At 37.0% G+C, this 17320-nt stretch overlaps 3 protein-coding genes across 6 annotated transcripts; 2 read left to right on the top strand and 1 right to left on the bottom strand.

Annotated features, from left to right (window-relative positions):
• The first annotated feature begins 1028 nt into the window (after positions 1–1028).
• LOC107417597 (protein ESSENTIAL FOR POTEXVIRUS ACCUMULATION 1) lies at positions 1029–9411 on the top strand. 3 transcript variants are annotated; one of them, XM_048462148.2, is made up of 11 exons: positions 1029–1492; positions 3187–3246; positions 3383–3456; positions 3636–4484; positions 4596–4689; positions 4762–4872; positions 5016–5801; positions 5898–8054; positions 8143–8215; positions 8568–8716; positions 8819–9411. In XM_048462148.2, exons 1-11 carry the CDS (start codon positions 1417–1419, stop codon positions 9154–9156), a joined length of 4767 nt encoding a protein of 1588 aa, XP_048318105.2. In that variant the 5' UTR covers positions 1029–1416; the 3' UTR covers positions 9157–9411. The 3 variants fall into 3 exon arrangements, with proteins under 3 accessions (XP_048318105.2, XP_048318106.2, XP_048318104.2); XM_048462149.2 differs by having other exon boundaries at positions 3184–3246; positions 4762–4866; XM_048462147.2 differs by having other exon boundaries at positions 3184–3246.
• A 302-nt stretch (positions 9412–9713) lies between these two features.
• On the bottom strand, positions 9714–12842 carry LOC107417639 (uncharacterized). Of its 2 annotated transcripts, XM_016026256.4 has the most exons (10): positions 12579–12838; positions 12415–12486; positions 12240–12319; positions 11938–12037; positions 11801–11854; positions 11195–11272; positions 10818–10915; positions 10665–10722; positions 10108–10229; positions 9714–9978 (listed from the first exon to the last, which is right to left on the bottom strand). In XM_016026256.4, the coding sequence occupies exons 1-10, from the start codon at positions 12762–12764 to the stop codon at positions 9825–9827; spliced, it is 1002 nt and encodes a 333-aa protein (XP_015881742.1). In that variant the 5' UTR covers positions 12765–12838; the 3' UTR covers positions 9714–9824. The 2 variants fall into 2 exon arrangements, with proteins under 2 accessions (XP_015881742.1, XP_048318778.1); XM_048462821.2 differs by lacking the exon at positions 12415–12486 and having other exon boundaries at positions 12579–12842.
• Positions 12843–13062: 220 nt separating this feature from the next.
• On the top strand, positions 13063–16107 carry LOC107417611 (photosynthetic NDH subunit of lumenal location 5, chloroplastic). Its single transcript, XM_016026220.4, has 7 exons — positions 13063–13231; positions 13381–13605; positions 13857–14007; positions 14130–14218; positions 14764–14818; positions 15037–15122; positions 15722–16107. Exons 1-7 carry the CDS (start codon positions 13208–13210, stop codon positions 15872–15874), a joined length of 783 nt encoding a protein of 260 aa, XP_015881706.1. The 5' UTR covers positions 13063–13207; the 3' UTR covers positions 15875–16107.
• Positions 16108–17320: the final 1213 nt, after the last annotated feature.

Raw genomic sequence — 17320 nt, 5'->3', positions numbered from 1 at the left:
AAGTATAGTAGTTTAAAATGCTTTTCCTTTTGATATAATTTTTGAAAAATTAAAAACAGCTTTTAAAGTTCAAAAGATATTTTTAAGATTTAAAAGCTGATTTTATTTTAAAAGTATTTAAATAATTTTAGTAAAATGCTTTTCGTTTCTAATAATACGTCTAACTAAAATCAATAAAAAAAAAAAAACTTTCTTAAAAAGTACTTCAAATATAGATTTGGCGAACAGGGTCTAAATGTATTTAGTTCATAGATTCTCTAAGAGGAAAAAAAAGAAGGAAGGAAGAAAGAGAGAACAAAAATTCTTGCTAAACGTGAATTGCGAGCCTTGGAAACATGGACTGCATACTTGGGCCCATTTACGTATATGGTAAAGGCGACTGGACCCGATGATCAATGGCCCACTGAAAATTTTCTTTAGTTTAGACCATAATAACATAAAGTAAAAAAAAAAAAAGGGGATACAAGTGGAAATACATTTGTTAAAACTAAAAAATTTTGATTCACATCTTGATTGTCAATGATGAAACAAATGGTTATTTATTTATTTATTTTAAGATAGTGAATAAATGAGTTAATTAAAGGTTTAGATGAAAAGTTAAGAGTAATGTCACGCACTTTAACCTCCATCGAACCTGATTATTCTTACCCATTACCAGGAAAAGAAAGATTCATGGACATTGGACAACGTTTTGTTTCAATTCCACAAACCATGGACATTATAAAATAATCCATGACCCTTTACTCAGAAAGTTTTTTCCTTTTCAAAAACACAAAAATATATATATATATATAGATATATAATTTTTTTATTTCAAAAAAAAAATATATATATATATATATATATTTTACTTTAGTCGTGTAAACGCCTATTTTTATATTATATAAATTTACAGGAAAAAAATTTATTTTTTCTTAAAATCGTATAAACGCCTTTTTTTGTATTAATATAAATTTACAGGAAAAATTTTTATTTTTTCACAAGTAAAATATATATATATATATATATATATATGGATATATTAGAATTTGATGGTAAGCAACCTGAAATCATAGAAGTTGATTAGTTGATTTGGCTGTTCTGACCACCACCCAAACCCTCCTCACCCTCTTCTTCTTTCTTCTTTCTTAGACTCTCTCTCTCTCTCTCTCTCGCTCGCTTGCTCTCTTGCACTGAAACTGAAAACTGTTATCCAAAGCCCTAAATTCTCTTGAGGTTCCACAATTCCTCCATACATAAGCTGCTTCCTTTTCGTGCTGCTTCTCTCTCTCTCTCTCTCTCTCTCTCTCTCTCTCTGTGCTTGTGTTTCTCTCATTTACTTACTGGTTCTGTACCGGCGGAGCTTCACACCAGTGTGCTCTTCTTCATTGTTTCTCGATCTCGTCTCTCTCAAATTCGTCAATTTTTGACTGCTCGATGGCTGAAGGCAAGCTCGATCTGCCTGGCGATCTCCTTTCGTCTAGACCATCTGATCAGTCATGGACTCCCAAAGGTAACTTATTGTTCTTATTTTAGTTTTTTTTCTTTTGTCTCGGTTTGATTTTGTTTTCAGTAATTTAGTGGTTCCGAATTTTTTTTTTTTTAAATATTTGATGGATTTGATTGGTGAGGATTAATGCGAGGTTGAGAGTTATTGATCTGAAGCAATCAAGTAGATTGTGAAAGTTGTTTAAACTTTTGTTGTTGTTGTTGTTAATTATCAAGTTCGTTAATTTCTATTTTGGACGGCGTAAGCTATTTGTAACTTTTTTTTTTTTTTTTTCATTTTTCATGTTTCAGATCAAGTTCTTTTTCTTTTTCCTTTCTATTGGTGAATTCTATAATTGGAGTTTGGTCAATATTTGTTAATAGCATGACTGTGTTATCTTTTATTTGAAATTAAAAAAAAAAAAATTAGTAAAATCGTTTGAGAATTTATCTATTATAAGGTAAATAATATATGGATTTTACAATTGTAGTACAAGTAAGGTTCTCATGTTTGCAATTTTTATACTTTTTTGTACCTCATCGTGTATTTCAATTATCTAGGTTGTTGATGTTTCAGTTTAGTGCCGTTTGCTTCACTTAATGACTCGAATAGCCTCTGTTTTATACTTAAGATCTTTGCTGGTGTGAAATTTTGTTTCACCTCAAGGAGAAGTCATTCAGAGTGCCTATTCCTGTGCTTTCCTGTTCTAGAAAGTGTGTATCTTAATTTGTTGGTTCTTAGTGATTTTGTTTTCTAGCTTCTTATCTTAATATTTGTTGTTGTAATGGGAAGGGGATTACTTTAACTGCACTCCATTTCCTTCCCTTTCTTTCTTTTTTTTGTTTTTTAGTATACTTTGTAATGAACTCCTTGATTTGAGATGCAAGTTTGTTTTAAATCTCGGGATTGAAGAAGCACAGGTGTGTACTGAGTTGACTACGTGTCTTGATGCCAGTTTTTTCTTTGATAGTTGCATATTTTGGGCATTTGATGCATTTTGGCAGTGAGTGTTGGTGGCAATCTTTAGTGCCTTTTCTCTCGCAAGTGTTTACCACTTTTGTTGTTAAATACACATACATGTCTATTAGCTCATTCTGGATGTGATAGTGTGATGGGCGGTCTGTAAAAGGCCCGGGAATGAATTCACCGCTGTATGGCTGACCGGTGATTTTGGATTTTCTTTTTTGGCTTGAAGATATTGGGAAAATGAAATTGCCACATTGTATTATAAATATCATTTTAAGAATAATTTATTAGTTGTGACCAGAGCCATTACAAAGAATGAATGTAATCACCTTTTACAGGGTTGATTTTTGAAATCACCAAGCTTTTTCTTTATGTCATAAGCTGTCATGAGAGCTTACAATTTTATTTTTTTTTAATTATTATTATTATTATTTTTGTAACAAGCCCTAGCCATAATGACTTGACCTTGACTGTATCATTCACGTGGTATGCAAAGCCACCACAGCCGCTCTAGTTCCACATAATGACCAAAACATATTTTATGATCAGCTCATTGGATTTTAAATGATAACATTGCAATCAATTCTATGAGTAATGAGCTTATTAAAATTTTAATTTCCGTAGTGTGCTTATTCCCTCATTGACACAATAAAACAATTATCTCATATATAAGCATATTTAGTTTTCGTTGGGTCTTTGAAATGAAAGTATAATAAATATTTGTGTTTCATTCTGTTTTCATGATTTAGCAGTTGAAACTTCTGGAGGAAATGGTGAGGAAAAGGTGCTTTCTGGGTTTGATGAGTCAAAAGGTATTTCTATTTCCTTTGATCTCGTAATGCTAGGCAGTTTAAAAAGAGCAAATGATACATTTCTATTTTTTATGCTTTATTTAGTTGGTTGTTTCTATTCGTATGATTGATATTGTTGATTTACCAATTACTACAGATATACTGGCCTCAGAAAGCAGCATTCCTTTGTCTCCGCAGTGGCTTTATGCAAAACCAAGTGAGTCTAAGATGGTATGTGAATCCCTTTCCAGGTCCTATACAGTAAGAATATGAAATTTTGTTTCAGGCAATAAATTAGCAAATTTATGTAAATGCTTTTTTTCATGATTTCTTTTCTTCCTTATTTTTCTGATATGGAAGATGTGACCTTTTATTTTCCCCTATTTTTTGTGCTCCCTACTATATGTCAGGAAGTGCGTCCTCCAAGTTCGCTTGGACACTCCACAGATAGCAACCAGAAGGATAGTTGGCGCTTGGAAGGATCTGAGGAAAAAAAGGATTGGAGACGGCTTAATAATGAGAGTGAAAGTAGCCGTCGCTGGCGTGAAGAGGAAAGAGAAACTAGCTTACTTGGCAGTAGAAGGGATCGTCGGAAAACAGAACGCCGAGTTGATAGTGTTTCAATGAGAGAAACAACCGATAGTAGAGCATTACCTACCTCTGATAGGTGGCATGATGGCCGTAACCCTGTGCATGAAACACGACGTGATAGCAAATGGTCATCTAGGTGGGGTCCTGAAGAGAAAGATAAGGACTCTCGAACTGAGAAGAAAACGGATGTGGAGAAAGAAGATGCTCAAAATGAAAATCAATCTATTGTGGGAAGCAATCGTTCTGCTTCTGAGCGTGACCTGGAGTCTCGAGATAAATGGAGGCCACGCCATCGGATGGAGGTTCAACCTGGTGGATCAGCCACATATCGTGCTGCACCTGGATTTGGACTTGAAAGAGGTCGAGTTGAGAGTTCGAATGTGGGATTTACAGTTGGAAGAGGACGGCCAAATGTTGTGGGTAGACTTTCATCTTCAGGCTCTATTGGTGCTGCTTATTCTGAAAAAGGTGGAAGTATTCCTGGACAACCAAGACAGTCATCTGATAGTTGTTGCTACCCAAGGGGAAAGCTTCTTGACATTTATCGTCGCCAAAAGCTTGATCCATCTGTTGCTGCAATGCCAGATGAGATGGAGGAAACGTCCCCGGTAACTCAAGTAGGCCTGATTGAACCATTGGCTTTTGTTGCTCCGGATGCTGAAGAGGAGGTAAAAATTCAGATTCTTGGAAGTGATTTATTTTTCATTCCTGCTACTTGTGTATAATAATTTTTTTTATTAACTAATTTCTTTTTATGATCTGTGACATAAATGTTATAGGCTATCCTTAGGGATATATGGAAGGGAAAGATTACAAGTAGTGGTGTGGTATATAACTCATTCAGAAAGGGAAGGTCAACTGAAAATATTACAGGTATTTATCATTTCGTCCGATTCCTTTCCATGAAAGATGTCATTCTTATTTTCCAAGTTTTTTGCTTTCTAGGTGTGGGTGACTTGGAATCCACAGATGGAGTTGGAGGCATTCTGCCTTCAAGCCTTGTTGAGGAAACTAATGATACTGAGCAGGAGGATGCATATCAAGCTGATGGTAATGGTACTTTCTGGAATACTGATTCACATAGGAATATTGTAGATGGTATATAGAAGTTTGCTTTATTCTTTGTATATATAACTTGAATACGAGGATTACTTACTGGCATTGCATATGTAAAATATGTAAATTATATTTCATTTCAGGAAATGGTGTTAATTGTAAAGAAGGGAAAGACAAAGTATCTACAGCTAATGGCTATGATGGTGTGATTCCAACAGTTCCAAAGAGTAATGGTTTCTGCCGTGTCATGGAGACTGGTGATGCTTACCATAGTGTTTTTGAGCTTAATGCTGATGGAATTAGGCGAAAGGAAGATTCTTCTTTTGGCAGTCATTCTCAGCTTCATGACATTGGGTCTGTCACTTCTGACATCAGATCGAAGCTTCCTGATGATTCAAGTTCTCTCTATATTTTGCCCTCTCCTGAACTGAATGACAATAACAAGACTGAGGCAAAAGAATTAACAAAAGATGTCCCACCTGAGGATTTGTGTTTGTATTACCTTGATCCTCAAGGTGTAATCCAAGGACCATATCTGGGAGTTGATATCATTTCGTGGTTTGAGCAAAGATTTTTTGGTACAGATTTGCCTGTTCGCCTAGCAGATGCTCCAGAAGGAACACCTTTCCAGGATTTGGGTAAGGTCATGCCACACCTGAAAGAATGGGATGGACAAGCCAATGACATTGATCAAAATATGAAGGTAGAATCATCCAATGCCTTCGGAGTAATGACGGAATCTGGTATACCTTCTGGTCCTGTTTCAGGAATAGCTGATTCATCTGTTGCAAAAGATCTATGTCGGTCATTGCCCGAGTTTAGCAGTCTCTCAGATGATCTTGTTCAGTTAAGAATATCGGAGCCTGAATCTCCATTACAACTGCCACGTTTAAGGGGAAGTTATCATGATTTTGGTGTACAAGATGAAGGTTTAATGTCTATCAATATTGCATTTTGAATTGTATTTTAGTGGAAAATGGTTTTTCTCCTATACTTATCCTAATAATACTATTTTTCTTTTTCAGAAATATTATTTCCAGGAAGACCTTTGAACACAGATTATCCTACTGCTAAATCTTCTGGGAGTGTCCATGATCCTTTAGTTAACAACCTTTCTCCTCCAAATGAATTCAGGGAACCTGGTTTGCCCAACCAGACTGATAGGAAGTTGCACCCCTTCGGCTTGCTGTGGTCTGAGCTAGAAAGTGTTCAACCAAAACATGCAAAGTCATCCAATATGCCGTCAAGCATGGGGAGGGCTGGTACATTTAGCATGGTGGCAGATCCAGCTGTTGCTGAGAGAAGATCTGATGTTTATGGAACAAACTCACTTTCTGATCCTAATCTGTATCAAGATGTGATGGCTGCTCATCATTTATCACGTGTGGAACAGGAATCCAGTCGTTTTGATTTAGCAGAGCAGCTTTTGTCACAACAATTGCAGCAACAGCAGCTGCAACAGAGAAATATGTTGTCTAATTTTGCCCAGTTAAATGACTCGGTTTTAGAGCATTTGCCAAGTCAAAATTTTATTCACCAACAAATGGCCAACCATTCTGCACAGGATTTTGATAATCCGTTGGCACTTCAGCTGCAACACCATAGGCAGCTTCAGCTCCAGCAACAACAGCAGCAACAGCAGCAGATCCATCAACAGCAAAAGCTTTTGCAGGAACAGCTGCAGTCTCGTGTACGGCAGAAGTTGCTACTTGAACAGTTGCTGCATGGTCAAATGCATGATCCTGGTGTTGGACAGCCACATGCTGATCCCGTCAGAGCCAACAATGTTCTTGATCAGGTTATTTTGGAACAGCATCTTCTACATCAACTGCAGCACCGGTCTCAGCATCCTTCAATGCATGTTGATCCATCCCGTGAGCAACTTATTCAAGCAAAATATTGTCAGCCATCACTGCAGGAACATCAAAGAGATTTATTTGAGGTACTGTCTCATCCACAGCATGGACAACTGCACTCATTGGAACATCAGATGCTTCATCATGAGCTGCTGCAAGCCAGACAGTTGCAAATGGGATTAAGGCCACGGACCAATATGGAAGAAGAGAGGCATATTAATTCTGTCTGGCCAGCTGATGAGTCCAATCAGTACTTAAGGACCCATTCTGGTACTCTCCGAGCTCACTCCTCTGGCTTTGGTCCATTAGATGTTTATCAGCAGCAACAGAGAGCATCTCATGATGAGCAGCTGAGTCACCTTGAGCGGAATCTTTCACTGCAGGAGCGACTTCAGCATGGGCTTTTTGATCCTGGCTCTGGATCATTTGAGCGGTCAATGTCTTTGCCTCCTGGTGCTTCAGGAATGAACCTGGATGTTGTAAATGCTTTAACCCGTGCTCATGGTATGGATATGCAGGACTCTAGTGCACGTATGCAATCTTCTGGTCAAGTTGGAACTTTTCCCTCCAATGTTCATCCTCGTAATCTTCATCATCCTCTAATTCCTAACCAATTCCAGACTTCACATATGGATGCAGTCGAGGCCTTTTGGCCGGAAAGGAATGAACAGCTTGAAAATGGCTGGATGGAATCTCGGTTTCAACAGCATCATGCTAATACTGAGAGGCAGAAACGGGAGTTGGAAATTAAAGTTACTTCTGAAGATTCAACATTATGGATGTCAGATGGATTTAATGAAAAGTCGAAGCGCCTGTTGATGGAATTGCTCAATCAGAAATCAGGTCATCAACTAGCTGATTCTTTAGATGTGAGCAACGGCAGGTCCTCAGGTCTCTACTCTGGACCAAGTTCATCAGATGGCCCATTTAGTCTTCATCCAGATCGAGATGCTGGTTTAAATAATTCATCTCAGGTGGGATCTTATGGTTGCAATGGACCGTCACTGGAAGAGAAGGCCAGCAGTGTAGAAAGCAATGAAAAATTGCCTTTTAGATCTGATTCTGTCACAACAGTTGAGGGAGAGTCTTTCTTAGCCGTCGCTAATGAGACCAGTCAGTCACTTTACACAAATCCTAAAATGATTAGTAGGTCTCTTGTGAACAAAGAGATTCCTGAGGTGGATGGGAAGAAGACTGAGCTGAAAGGTGAGGGTTTGACAAAAGGTGGGCCTTTTGAGAGCATGGTTGAACATGCAGGATTGACTGCTCTAAATCATGAAGACAGATCAGTAAATGCCCTAAGCAGGCATTCTTCTCTTGTTAAAGGTATTTGTGCTTTTTATTGCTTCTTTCGAAGCCAGCTCTTATTTAGTGTAGATCATGGTGATTCAAAGAATTTCAAATTTGTTTCCAGGTGCAAATGCAGGCTTGTACAATGACAAGTTTAGACCAAGTAATTTTTTTGTGGAAGATATTGGCAAGGATCGGTAAGTTCATTTTCCTTGTATTACCTTTTACCATATGAAAAACCTAACTATCCCAGTTGATAGAAGCTGTATGGAAGTATGAGTAGCTTGTCGTGATAATTCTTAAATGTTTATGGTGATTTCAGTGGCATGCATCAGAATTGCCTGCAGGTGCCACCTCTAGGTGTAGAATTCTAATAGGCTAGTGTGAACCTAACTTAGTCTTTGTTAGAAGTGGTTTGTAAGCATGTAACTCCTATTGTAGTTATCATAATATCTGAACATCATCAAATTTTCCATGTGGTTCATGCTGGTTGTTGGCTTTTAAATTTGTTTATTAATGTTATTTCTTGTTTTGACCTCATTCTGATAGGTTGTCAGTCTCATCCAAAGGGCCAGATAATATCCTGCTAAGACGACCTCCTCCTGCTTCGCACACTTCATCATCTCAGGATGGATTGGCTGAGCTGGTCTCCAACCCAGTTTTCAGAGGAAAGAATACTTCAAACGCTGCTCCAGATGGTATGTTGATGTTCAAGCTTTGGCTTTTCTCTTTTCACTTTGTGGACCCTTTTTACTTCTGTTTTTAGATGGAGTAACTAGCCATATTTATGAAATCAACAGGAGGATGGCAAGATGCAGTGGGCAATTCAACAAGTCAAGGCTCAGACACCATTGCTTCTTTGAAGAAAGACATGCGTTTTCGTCGTACTTCCTCCTGCGATGATGCTGATGTTTCAGAGGCGTCCTTTATGGACATGCTGAAGAGTAATGCCAAGAAGACATCTCCAGCCGATATTACCCATGTGACAGCAGGAATTTCAGACTCGTCAGATGGAATGCAAGGTCGAGGTGGTAAAAAGAAAGGAAAGAAAGGGAGGCAAATTGATCCTGCTCTCCTTGGTTTTAAAGTTACCAGCAATCGTATCATGATGGGTGAAATTCAACGGATAGACGAATAGCAGCCCTACTTTTCTGGTTCTTATTTTTGTTCGTATTGTACAATTCCCTTCTCTTGATGGTTGTACAGGTTTAGTGTACAGCATATACCAATATGGAAATTCTTTGATTTTTACAGCCCCTTTTCACATCTCAGTGGTGATGGAGGGGCGGCAGGAGTGCCTTGTTTACAAATGGTTGTGCAGTTAAGGGGTATAGATTTGTATAGACAATAACAAGGTTTACAATGGAAATGACTTGAGGGATAGATTTTTACATGAAGCCCCTTTTTTTTCAATTCTTTATTATATATATATATATATATATATTTTTTTTTTTTTAACTTGGGAAAGAAAGGTGTATTTTGGTTGCTGGATGCGCTTTTTTAATCTTATATTTTTGTGCCCTTTAACTTAAAAACAAAAAAGTATATATATATTTACCAAAATTTTCTAAAACCATGATTGAAGCCCAGAATTAACCTGAAGAATAATTTTAATTTTTCTTACGTCGATCTTGCTGTGCATGCAATACTTTAAACTTCAAATAAAATTCTGCTTGTTCTGAGCATAAACAAATGTGTAAGAATAGTAAAAATAATTTACTTGGTACGTTTGGTAAGCAGAATTACAAATCCTCAATACATTTTTGAAAGTCAAATGTTTTGAAGTTTCACACTTAATAAAGTTGTTCATGGAAGCCAATGACTTTGAAAAAGCTGCATGATTGTTCTTCCCATGATCCACTCCAACTCGATAGCAGATAAAGGAACTTGATTGCAAATATGAGACACGGCTTCTTTAGCTCCTTTGTAACCACACTCAGGAACAACAAATGGAAAGTCACTGCACCAGAAAATCATTATAAAGTACTAAGAATTTATCATCTAAAGTTTTTGAGCTATATTTTCCAACAGAGCAATTGTGAAGTATGTATGGGCTTCAAGTTGAATAAAAGACGAAGAACAACAGTACCTTCCCCACATCACACGGTTAGCTCCAAATCTAGAGACGACTTGGGACAGGGGTTGGGATAAATCCTCGTATGGAAATGACTTTCTTGAAACCCTGAAAAGGGCACTTAATTTTACATAAACCTGCCCAAGAAAAAGGATCATGAAATTAGTTTCATGCATTTGAACAGTAAACTAAAAAGAAACAGAAAAGTCAGAGCCTTCAAGACGAATATGCATCTAAATAAGAGTTCTTAGGTTTTGGGCAATTTGGACTTATAAACAAGTTTTGACAATCTTAAACCTTTCTAAACATTAATTTCAAATATTCTAATCACCTTTACTGGTTCAAGAAAACCTTTAGAATAATTTATTTTGAATTTTAAATCTCATAACAATTTGATAAAAATGGTTTAAAACAAAGATTTTGGAAAATTATTAACGTGATCTCCACTACTTTCAAATCCCCTAATTCAACCACTTATGTCATTCTCATGGTTTCTCACAAAACTAACGAAAAATATGAATTGCTCCTCTATAGTGGTTTTGGTAAGTGAAAAGATAATTTAACATTTCTACCTGCGGGAATCTGGATAGTTCTAAAAGCTCAGTGAATGCCTTACTCTCTTCATCATTTCTGAAATATAAAATTTGTTTGGTAAAACACAGCAGATCTAGTACAGATAAATATTCAAGAAAGCTACTTTTAGCAAAAGAAACGAGAAAGCTCACTCTGGTGGTTTGCAGAAAGCCAAATGATCAAGCAAGACAACTGTTGATGGAAATTCTGTACATAGTTCCACTATTTCTGATATATGAAGACTGAGACCCTGGAAGTTATCCAATAATAAATAAACATTTGATCAAAGGTCTCAGCTGGTAAATTCTCTTAGAGGCATACTAGAAATGAAGGATCTGTCACATCTAAATGAAATTATGGGATTCAATGAACTGGAGGCCAATGTCTTAACACATAGGCCTAAGTCCTCACAGACTATAACTACTAAACAGAGATCCACACAAAATTAATACAGAGATTGTTGCTAGATATATAAATAAAGGTTATAGGTTAACTGGACTTTTCATAAAGGAGGAAAGGACTACAATACCTTCATACACATGAAACCCACTGGTACTCCAAGCTCTCCAGCCTTAGCAAACAATGTCTTTCCAATTTCATTTGTCATCTGCACGGTAAACCATTAAAACTAGAGCATGATGAATAATTGATGTAAATGGAAATTGTATATCAGCCCTTGTCATGTTACATCTTGAATCAATTAGTGAAATGAGGATCACGAACTTTTTTGGAGTTCCAAGGGGATATATGCATTATTCATCATGTAGAACAATATCTGTTGCTTTATAATTTTCCTTACACAATGACAATTAAACTAAAAGGTACTCTCTCTTTCAGTACCCTGTAATTTCCCTACTTGCTTCGCTTGCACCTCAGAAATCCAAAAACAAATACTGAATGGAAAAAATAAAAGATTGATTTACATTATACTGGTACATATCTTTTCACTGAACCAACAGCTAATTGAAGCACCATTTGCAAGTTCAATTAGTGTTTGAAAAACAAAATTTTCCTCGCTACTGATAGGCAACAAGCTTAATGACTTCATTCAATAACTTGAAGTGGTTATGGAGTTTTTATGTTTAGCTTATCAAACAAACAGAGGGTAGCATATCAATTCAGGATAAACAGCTACCTTTTGACCAGATGGCCATAAATATGGATTAAATCGAACAGCCCGATAACCATCCTAGCATCAAAGAAGATCAGATCAACATAAGTCCTCAGAGAAATAAACACCAGTCATCTGATTATGTGAGAATTCACAGACACCTTTAAAACAAGCTGTTCAAGATGCTTAATTCCACTGCCATCTTCAGCAGGATTTGCAAGGCAACATCCGACAAATTTGGTTGGATACTTTTTCAGCACACTGTCCAATAAACTTAGCGAGATTATATAGTATTCATTAATCACTTCACTACAGCCACTGAAATCAAGTCAACCACAGTATCATGTGGCTGTGCAGCTTTTATAAACTCTAAATTTGGAGACTATAAGCAGAAAAAAGAATCAGAAAACAGAGAGAAAAATCCTTGTTGAAGAAATACAAAGACATAATCATTTCATCAGACCTTGTCACCAAAGAATGATCAAACTTATGATTAATGGGCTGCACAATTAATGCACCGTCAACATCTGCTTCTTCCATACACTGGGAAAAACGATTACAGTTACAATGAATAATTATCAATATCCGAACTTTCAAAAGGAGCAAAATATTAGTTTCATAGAAGATGAAAATGAAACCTGGACCAAAAAATCAACATTTCCAGGTAAAGTGGGTTCTTGGCCTGGAAAGTATGGGTATTTATCCGCAGCCTTCACAGTCAAAGAATTTCAATATCATCTCAGCCTTTGAAAATGCAAGAAAATGAAAATTCAAAAGAGCTAAAACCAAGGACTGGAGCTACCTCTTCAGGAGATGCCCATACATGAAGATGGGAATCAATGGTTTTGATTTTGGTCCCAACTGGTTCAGTGGAGGCCATTCTTACCCTGAATTGGGTTGTGCGTGAAAACGATGAAAGTGGTCTCGAACAGTGAAAATGGTACTGTGGGAGTGGAACTGAAAGCAGAAGCTTCAGCTTCTCTGCCATGTGTATTTTTCGGATTACGTGTAATTAGAGGCGTTCTGTATTTAGAAAACAATTAAAGACCAAACTCGGCCCAAAACGCGGCCCATTTATGTTGAAACTCAAAACTTATCCATGAGCGAAAGTCCAATTCGCTTTCCATATTCATTTATCCATATAAATATTTTGTTAATTAAAAGCTGGATATTCGAGCTGGATACCGTTGGATGAAACTGCCATTTCGGAAAAACTAAAATTATTTCAGTAATTTCGCAACACCTTGGCGCTTTTCGAGCCCTCCGAGTTCATCGATTTCTACGATGGAAATGGTATGAAAAGACTAAATTACCACCGTACAACTAAGTTTAGGCCTTTTTTTTCTTTATCATTTTGCCAGAGGAGGGAGTTGAAACAGCTATAGTAGTAGAACGCTGAACCACAGAGACTGAAGATTTTATCTAACACCAATGGCTGCTCCTTTCACCTCCCTGGTAAAATATCACTCTTTGTTTGGCTTCCGAGAAACCCAAAGGAAAATGGAGGGAAAAAAAAGCATGGGGTTTTCTCGAACTCTTTGTATTTTACTGCTGATTATCGCTTTGATTTTTTATCTGCATTTCTTTTTATCTTATCATCGCAGTCGAATGTCGGTTCGCTTCCGAGCTCGCGAAGCGTCTCGCAGATCAGAGTCTTCAACCCCACTTGCAATTCGACCAAGCTTCGGAGGGTTGCGCTGCCCTCTATTGGTACGACGTCGTTGAGCTTCTTCACCGGCTCGTTGCGTCTGCCCCCTCTCACGTCCTCGTCGAATCTCTATTCTCGGAGAAAACCCGGCTTTCTTAGCTCAGTGCGAGCCAGTGCTGAGGTCGGGTTATTTTTTTTTTTCTTAATTATTTTTTTGGGTTCATTTTTTAAGTTGCAAATTTCTGGTATTAAGCTCAACAAAGTGAATGGCTGACCAAATTTGAGCTTGTTGTAATGATAATTTTCGAGCACTGATATGATTTATTATATATTTGATTGTTGAATTTAGATTCGTGAGAAATTTTGCAAGCTGAAGAGCTTGAATCGTAGAATTATTTCTAATTAACTTTTTTCCTTTTTAATAAAAATCAGGACGCAACTTTACAATCAAAAGTTACCCACAAGGTTTATTTTGATATAAGCATTGGAAACCCAGTGGGGAAGCTTGCTGGGAGGATTGTGATTGGATTGTATGGTGATGATGTGCCCCAAACGGTCGAAAATTTCCGAGCCCTTTGCACAGGTTCTTTTATGAGAATTTTTTAGTGTATATTGGTTTTTTGTTAGCGTTGTTTGTTTCTTGTATTGTTTTCTATTGGTTACCTTTTTGCATTTTATTTAATCTAGATTGTTCATCCTAATTAGGTGAGAAGGGTTTTGGTTATAAAGGTTCTGCATTCCACCGTGTAATCAAGGATTTCATGATTCAAGGAGGGGACTTTGACAAAGGAAATGTGGGTGCTCTTCTCAATCTTAATTGTTTGTGGTTTATATCTTGTGCGTTGTAGTAGCAATTGACTTAGAGTGATTAAGTGATATAAGCTATTATATTGTTTCTTTACTTTGATTTAGATACGATTCTCAACTAGGAGTCAGTGTTATGCCTTATTTGGATTATAAAAAGGGATTTCTGAACATTTTTCATTCCACACCATAAGGATGACATAATATCTAGGTGTGGTGATGTTCAATACGTGTAAGTTTCATACATAAGCATTCTAGGGGAAGGAGTGAGAAAGGGGTCGAAAGGTATATTCATTGCAAGGTGTTGTATGCTCCAGTCTGCGGTGGTTCACTCTAGTTGGAAGATAATTTAACTACTTAGGAAGTGTTAGATATAGCTGTTTTTGCCTTTCAATTCCATCAGAAGTCCAATTCTATACCATGCAAATGCTCTTAACTATCCTCTGTAGATGTGATTTTTTGTGTATTTAGGACGTTATAGGCATAAACTTTCGGTAGCCCAGATGCTAATTCTTGAAGCTGGACTTTATTTCAGGGAACTGGAGGTAAAAGCATATATGGCCGTACCTTCAAGGATGAGAACTTCAAGTGTAAGTTGACCCAGACTTCTCATACCTTTCTTTCAGTGCATTATGTCTGACTTAGTAAAATAAATAGGAAAATTATTAAATGATGATGTATCAACTGGTGTTTTCAGATTGTTCTCTGTTGTAATGTCATGGAATTAAATGTGGTGGTTGTTCTTGTTTCTTATTTAACTTGGTGAATCATTGCACAGCATAATTCTTAAATATATTTTATTTTCCAGTATCTCATGTTGGACCAGGAGTTCTTAGCATGGCAAATGCTGGCCCCAACACAAACGGGAGTCAATTCTTCATTTGCACAGTCAAGGTATCTAATATTCTTTCATGCTCTATCATCTGTGTCACCATTATGATTTGGCTATGAAAATTATTCAATTTTATATTATATGTTGGCCCACTTATGAGAGATTAAACACACAAATGCACTTGAGAAACTTTAATTTCATGGTGCCAAATTTAAGTGGATCTTCCAAGTATTCTATTACTTACAGTGCCCAGCTGTCACACATAGGTGGTCTACACCTGTATTTGGGTGTTAATTGCCAATCAGTCTCCATAGAGCTCCTGAGTTTTGACTAGGGCTAATATGTAACTTTCTAGAAGTTTTTACGTTGTTTCTTTTCTTTGGGACGTGTTGTGTTCCTGAGGAGCTTCCTTTAAATTAGTCAGGAACATGCTCAACCACTAAGCACTTTTCCATTTATTTAGCTCGCACTAAGTGATAATGTGATACCCACTGTACACGTATCATAATGGGTCCGCTATAAATGTGGCTGTCCTATAAGCACTGGTTGCTCCATTATGATTTATTGTAGCCAGATGAACCTTAAATATGTTGCTAAAACATAGAGGAGGTTTTTTGTGGCTGTTTTGACGTGACATGTGCTTAATTGATTTTAATGACAGACACCATGGCTGGACCAGAGGCATGTTGTGTTCGGGCAAGTTTTAGAAGGTATGGATGTAGTTAGGCTGATTGAGTCACAAGAGACAGACAGGGGAGATCGTCCCACGAAGAAGGTGGTCATCAGCGACTCTGGTGAGCTTCCAGTGGCTTGATCTGGAATCATCCCTCAGTTTTAGTCGTTATACTCTTTTGATTCCCTTTTTGAATTCCTGGCTAGTCAACCCTCTCAAAAGGGCTTTTGTTTAGATAACTTTACGGGACAAATTTCCGGATATCTGTACTAGAGTGCGAGCTGAATGTATGCTGAGGATGTGACTTTTGAGTTTTCACGCATGAAAAATGATAATGGGATGGCAAGCCTTTAGAAATGTGCCATGTGAACCAATCAATGTGTTATAATTGGATTTTTACGTTTCGAATGGGGGTTGGGAACATGAACTAAAATTTGAAAGTATTAACATCAAATTTGTTTTAGAATAATATTCTCGTAGTGGAAGTTTTCTTTGCAAATATGTTTGAACGCTATACTCTCGTTTCATGTAGAATTTAGAAAGGCCGAAACAGATATGGGAGTGTGCATGGATTATTTGTGGTACAAAAAGAAACCCGTCTGAAAGAGGGAGTTTAGATGGTAATAAGATTGGAGCCCATTGGACCCCTTAGTCAGCGTAATGGGCCTGGGACGTAGGGCCGATTAGCTTGTTGGTTCCCATCTTCTTAACCATAAGTCATTATCAACTTTTGCCTTCCGAGCAAAATTAAAATAAAAATCCAACTGTGGTCTGAACCACATCGAAGACAATCCTTATCTGTATTCCAACTTCGCCTTGTAGACATGAGAATCTGCAATTTTCAACTTTTAAACCAAAATCATGAAAGATCAGATCACCAATGTAGTGCAAATATGGAAAAGAAAAGTTAAAATGAAAGTTTTGTGTGTTTGGTATGGTTCCACTTCTTTTGCTTTGCTGCAAGTTGATATTTTCAATTTACCCATTTAACGTTTTTGGCATGGGAAAATGATAGTCCACGGACCTAGGTAGCGCGTGCAAGAGTAATATAAATATAAATATAATAATAAAGCCAAAAATTCTGAGGAAATCTGCAACCTCGGGTTACAAAACTCAGAGAGAGACTCAGAGCCACGTTTTACACATACACAGTTTGTTTTCGAGGGGTTCGTACAAGTGGGTGCGCGTGGAGGTGAGACCATGACTCGCCGAAGCAGAAGCAAAAAAAAAAAAAAAAAAAAAAAAGGGCTGCATTATTTGTTGACAAGTACCAATTAAGCTCTTTCCATTGCCATGCCGTATTTGAAGTTTCCTAGTTTATCATTGTTTACATCATTATTGGCAATATACAATCCTTCTTTTTCCATCTTTCTTCTTACCACCATCTTCATTATTAAAATATTATATTACTTTTTATATTCTATCCCTATGTTGATTTGTCAATTATATTGAGTGATAATTTATTGGGAAAAGGAAAAAAGTTTGTTATTGGGATGGAAAAAGGGTATTCAATTATTAATTTCTTTGTATAGAACGTATTTGTTGCTCTCCTCAAAACGTTTTTTATAATTCTAAGTACGGCTCAAA

The sequence above is a fragment of the Ziziphus jujuba genome, chromosome 12 (genome assembly GCF_031755915.1).
Source record: "Ziziphus jujuba cultivar Dongzao chromosome 12, ASM3175591v1".
Taxonomy (NCBI): Eukaryota; Viridiplantae; Streptophyta; class Magnoliopsida; order Rosales; family Rhamnaceae; genus Ziziphus; species Ziziphus jujuba.
This window is presented reverse-complemented; position numbering and strand designations above follow the sequence as displayed.

Coding starts and splice junctions, on each gene's coding strand:
- LOC107417597 (XM_048462147.2), top strand. CDS start 1,417: ATGGCTGAAGGCAAGCTCGATCTGCCTGGCGATCTCCTTTCGTCTAGA. Junction 4,690..4,761: donor GTCAACTGAAAATATTACAG/GTATTTATCATT, acceptor TTTGCTTTCTAG/GTGTGGGTGACTTGGAATCC. Junction 5,802..5,897: donor TTTTGGTGTACAAGATGAAG/GTTTAATGTCTA, acceptor TTTCTTTTTCAG/AAATATTATTTCCAGGAAGA.
- LOC107417639 (XM_016026256.4), bottom strand. CDS start 12,764: ATGGCAGAGAAGCTGAAGCTTCTGCTTTCAGTTCCACTCCCACAGTAC. Junction 12,320..12,414: donor ATGTTGATTTTTTGGTCCAG/GTTTCATTTTCA, acceptor CGTTTTTCCCAG/TGTATGGAAGAAGCAGATGT. Junction 10,230..10,664: donor AACTATCCAGATTCCCGCAG/GTAGAAATGTTA, acceptor TTTCTTGGGCAG/GTTTATGTAAAATTAAGTGC.
- LOC107417611 (XM_016026220.4), top strand. CDS start 13,208: ATGGCTGCTCCTTTCACCTCCCTG. Junction 13,232..13,380: donor CTGCTCCTTTCACCTCCCTG/GTAAAATATCAC, acceptor TTATCATCGCAG/TCGAATGTCGGTTCGCTTCC. Junction 14,219..14,763: donor GGGACTTTGACAAAGGAAAT/GTGGGTGCTCTT, acceptor ACTTTATTTCAG/GGAACTGGAGGTAAAAGCAT.